The sequence below is a fragment of the Colobus angolensis genome, unplaced genomic scaffold, assembly GCF_000951035.1.
Source record: "Colobus angolensis palliatus isolate OR3802 unplaced genomic scaffold, Cang.pa_1.0 Scaffold84, whole genome shotgun sequence".
NCBI lineage: Eukaryota > Metazoa > Chordata > Mammalia > Primates > Cercopithecidae > Colobus > Colobus angolensis.
The window spans coordinates 1,504,154-1,507,089 of record NW_012122265.1 but is presented as its reverse complement, the minus strand read 5'-3'; the positions used below and the strand labels follow the sequence as shown (position 1 = coordinate 1,507,089).

The 2,936-nt window shown below is 53.4% G+C and overlaps 1 protein-coding gene across 1 annotated transcript in view; it reads right to left on the bottom strand.

Annotated features, from left to right (window-relative positions):
• Window positions 1-537: 537 nt before the first annotated feature.
• Window positions 538-2,936, bottom strand: part of LOC105503289 (mediator of RNA polymerase II transcription subunit 15-like) — a 10,744-nt gene continuing 8,345 nt past the window's right edge. The window contains exons 3-4 of the mRNA XM_011930149.1: window positions 1,144-1,464; window positions 538-561 (exon numbers count right to left, since the gene is read on the bottom strand). Of these exons, the coding sequence (XP_011785539.1) occupies window positions 538-561; window positions 1,144-1,464 (345 nt within the window). The remainder of the gene's footprint in view (window positions 562-1,143; window positions 1,465-2,936) is intronic.

Sequence of the window (2,936 nt, the reverse complement as noted above, 5' to 3'; positions counted from 1 at the left end):
TGGTGTGGATGCCTATAATCCCAGCTACTGGGGAGGCTGAGGCAGGAAAATTGCTTGAACCCAGGAGGCAGAGGTTGCAGTGAGCCGAGATCGCACCTGAGGTCAGGAGTTCAAGACCAGCCTGCCCAACATGGTGAAACCCCATCTCCACTAAAAATACAAAAAATTAGCTGGGCCTGGTGTGGGTGCCTATAATCCCAGCTACTGGGGAGGCTGAGGCAGGAAAATTGCTTGAACCCAGGAGGCAGAGGTTGCAGTGAGCCAAGATCGCATCACTGCACTTCAGCCTTGGTGACAAGAGAGATACTCTTTCTCAAAACAAAAAAATATTAAAATTAATCTTTTAGAAAATAAAGTGCATTAGAGAGGGAGCCTAATCAAAATTTTTGTAGGCTTCAAGAAGAATAAATTTGAAGAATATCCATTGATTTGTGGAATTTTTACAAAGACTTAATTGAGGACCACTTGAAAGCATTAGGAAGAGTCTTGTTCCTCTGTTCCCTCTGTGAGCCCAGCTCTCCTGAAGGGAACGTGGGTCTAATCCGTGTCGTTAGGAGTGAGCTGAATACAGGAGGAAGAGGCAAGAAAGGCAAAAGAGAACCAGGGCCACACTAAAATCCACGCTCTTCAAAACTTTGTTTTACAAATTTGACAAAATATTTATACTGGAAGTTTTTAAGTGGTGGAACCTATAGGCAGCCTTTTCTTTCAGCTTATTTTTTTAATTTTTGCTTTATTTATTTATTTTACAAAATGACCACCATTGACACAAACACCAATGCCAGAGGGTGGAGGGTCTGCATCAGTGAGGAGAGCCCTGAACACCAAGGACAATGGTCCACCTGCCAGCCAAGCCACCACCGCCTCCCGGGCTCCTGGGACACCCGCTGGAGAGGGAGTCCAATGTCTTCTAACAAAGGGAAACACCTATGAGGAAGAGGCCAAATTTAGAAACCAAGGAAAGTAGAGCTTGGCTTGAGCCGATGGCGGCTCATAGGACGGAGAAGAGATTAAAAATAACACTTGTGCATGTGAAACAGCAGAAACAACAACAGAAGTGTTCATGTGATCAGTACAAACACCCGGGCAGGAATATAAAGAGCCGGGGGGGGATTCAGGGAGCCCCACACCTGCACCTGCCACCTGCCTCTCACCTGCTCCTCTACCTGCTCCACCCTCAATCCACCAGAACCATGGGCTGCTGTGGCTGCTCCGGAGGCTGTGGCTGCTCCGGAGGCTGTGGCTCCAGCTGTGGGGGCTGTGGCTCCAGCTGTGGGGGCTGTGGCTCTGGCTGTGGGGGCTGTGGCTCCAGCTGTGGGGGCTGTGGTTCCAGCTGCTGTGTGCCCATCTGCTGCTGCAAGCCTGTGTGCTGTGTGCCAGCCTGTTCCTGCTCCAGCTGTGGCTCCTGCGGGGGCTCCAAGGGGGGCTGTGGCTCCTGTGGGGGCTCCAAGGGGGGCTGTGGTTCTTGTGGCTGCTCCCAGTCCAGCTGCTGCAAACCCTGCTGCTCCCAGTCCAGCTGCTGTAAGCCCTGCTGCTGCTCCTCAGGTTGTGGGTCATCCTGCTGCCAGTCCAGCTGCTGTAAGCCCTGCTGTTGTTCCTCAGGCTGTGGGTCATCCTGCAGCCAGTCCAGCTGCTGCAAGCCCTGCTGCTGCTCCTCAGGCTGTGGGTCATCCTGCTGCCAGTCCAGCTGCTGTAAGCCCTGCTGCTGCTCCGCAGGCTGTGGGTCATCCTGCAGCCAGTCCAGCTGCCGCAAGCCCTGCTGTTCCCAGTCCAGCTGTTGTAAGCCCTGCTGTTCCCAGTCCAGCTGTTGTAAGCCCTGCTGTTCCCAGTGCAGTTGCTGTAAGCCCTGCTGCTGCTCCTCGGGCTGTGGGTCATCCTGCTGCCAGTCCAGCTGCTGCAAACCCTGCTGTTCCCAGTCCAGCTGCTGTGTCCCCATGTGCTGCCAGTGCAAGATCTGAGGCTCTGCCCACAAACCTCAGCTGGTCCTACAGATCTGGGCTCTCCAGGAATGACTGCAGCTGTGGCCTGAATTCCTGAAGCATGTCTCGGAGTCTGTCCTCCTCTGGACTAAGGCAGCCTAGTGTTCAGGGCTCAGTACTCAGCTGCTCAGCCTCTGAGGTCATGAGGGCTTCTGGCGTACTGGGTCCTGCCCATCAATTCTCCCGAAATCCCCTTTTCCTTTCCTGACCTCACCACTTCAACCTTCTCAGGGCGTCAAGATCCCACATCCCTGGGCCCCTCCTGTGAGCCTGCCGGAAACACGCTGAAACTGGAATCCTCTGACCTGCTGCCGCCTCTCCCGGGTCCCTGCAACCTCCTGGCTCCTCCACCCTTCGTCTTCATCCTGCCTGAGCTGCCAGAGCTCCGATTGCTTTTGGAGTTGATCTAGAGGACTCAGAATTATTAGAGATCCCAGGATCCTCTCCTGAGGAGGAGGGGTGCCCAGTCTCCTCTTCTACCTCCGACCTGGCCTGGTTTCTTTGCCCCAGGGCTTCGCCTTGTAAGTACCCGGGCTGGATCTTCTAAATAAATACGATCCGTACCTCCCATGAGTTTGTGTTGTGATTCTTTCGTTTCAGCTTCTGTGTGATTAGAGAAATACACAATTCTCACTGAGTTGCACTCCCAGGCATTTGGGAACCCCCTGTTCCCTGCTGTGTGAGTTTGCTAGGACTGTCCCACAAACCATGTGGCTTAAGCAACAGGAGTGGATTGTCTCACAGTCTGGAGGCCAGAATCCGCCATCGAGGTGCCGCAGGGCTGTATCCTCCTGAGACCTCTCTTCCCGGCTTACAGATGCTGCCATCCCTGTACCCTCAGGTGCTCGTCCCTCTGTGTGTGTGTCTAAGTCCTCATCTCTTTGTATGAGGACACAGATTAGAAGATTAGATTAGGGCCCACCCTAATCCATGAGGTCCACTTTTTTTTTTTTTTTT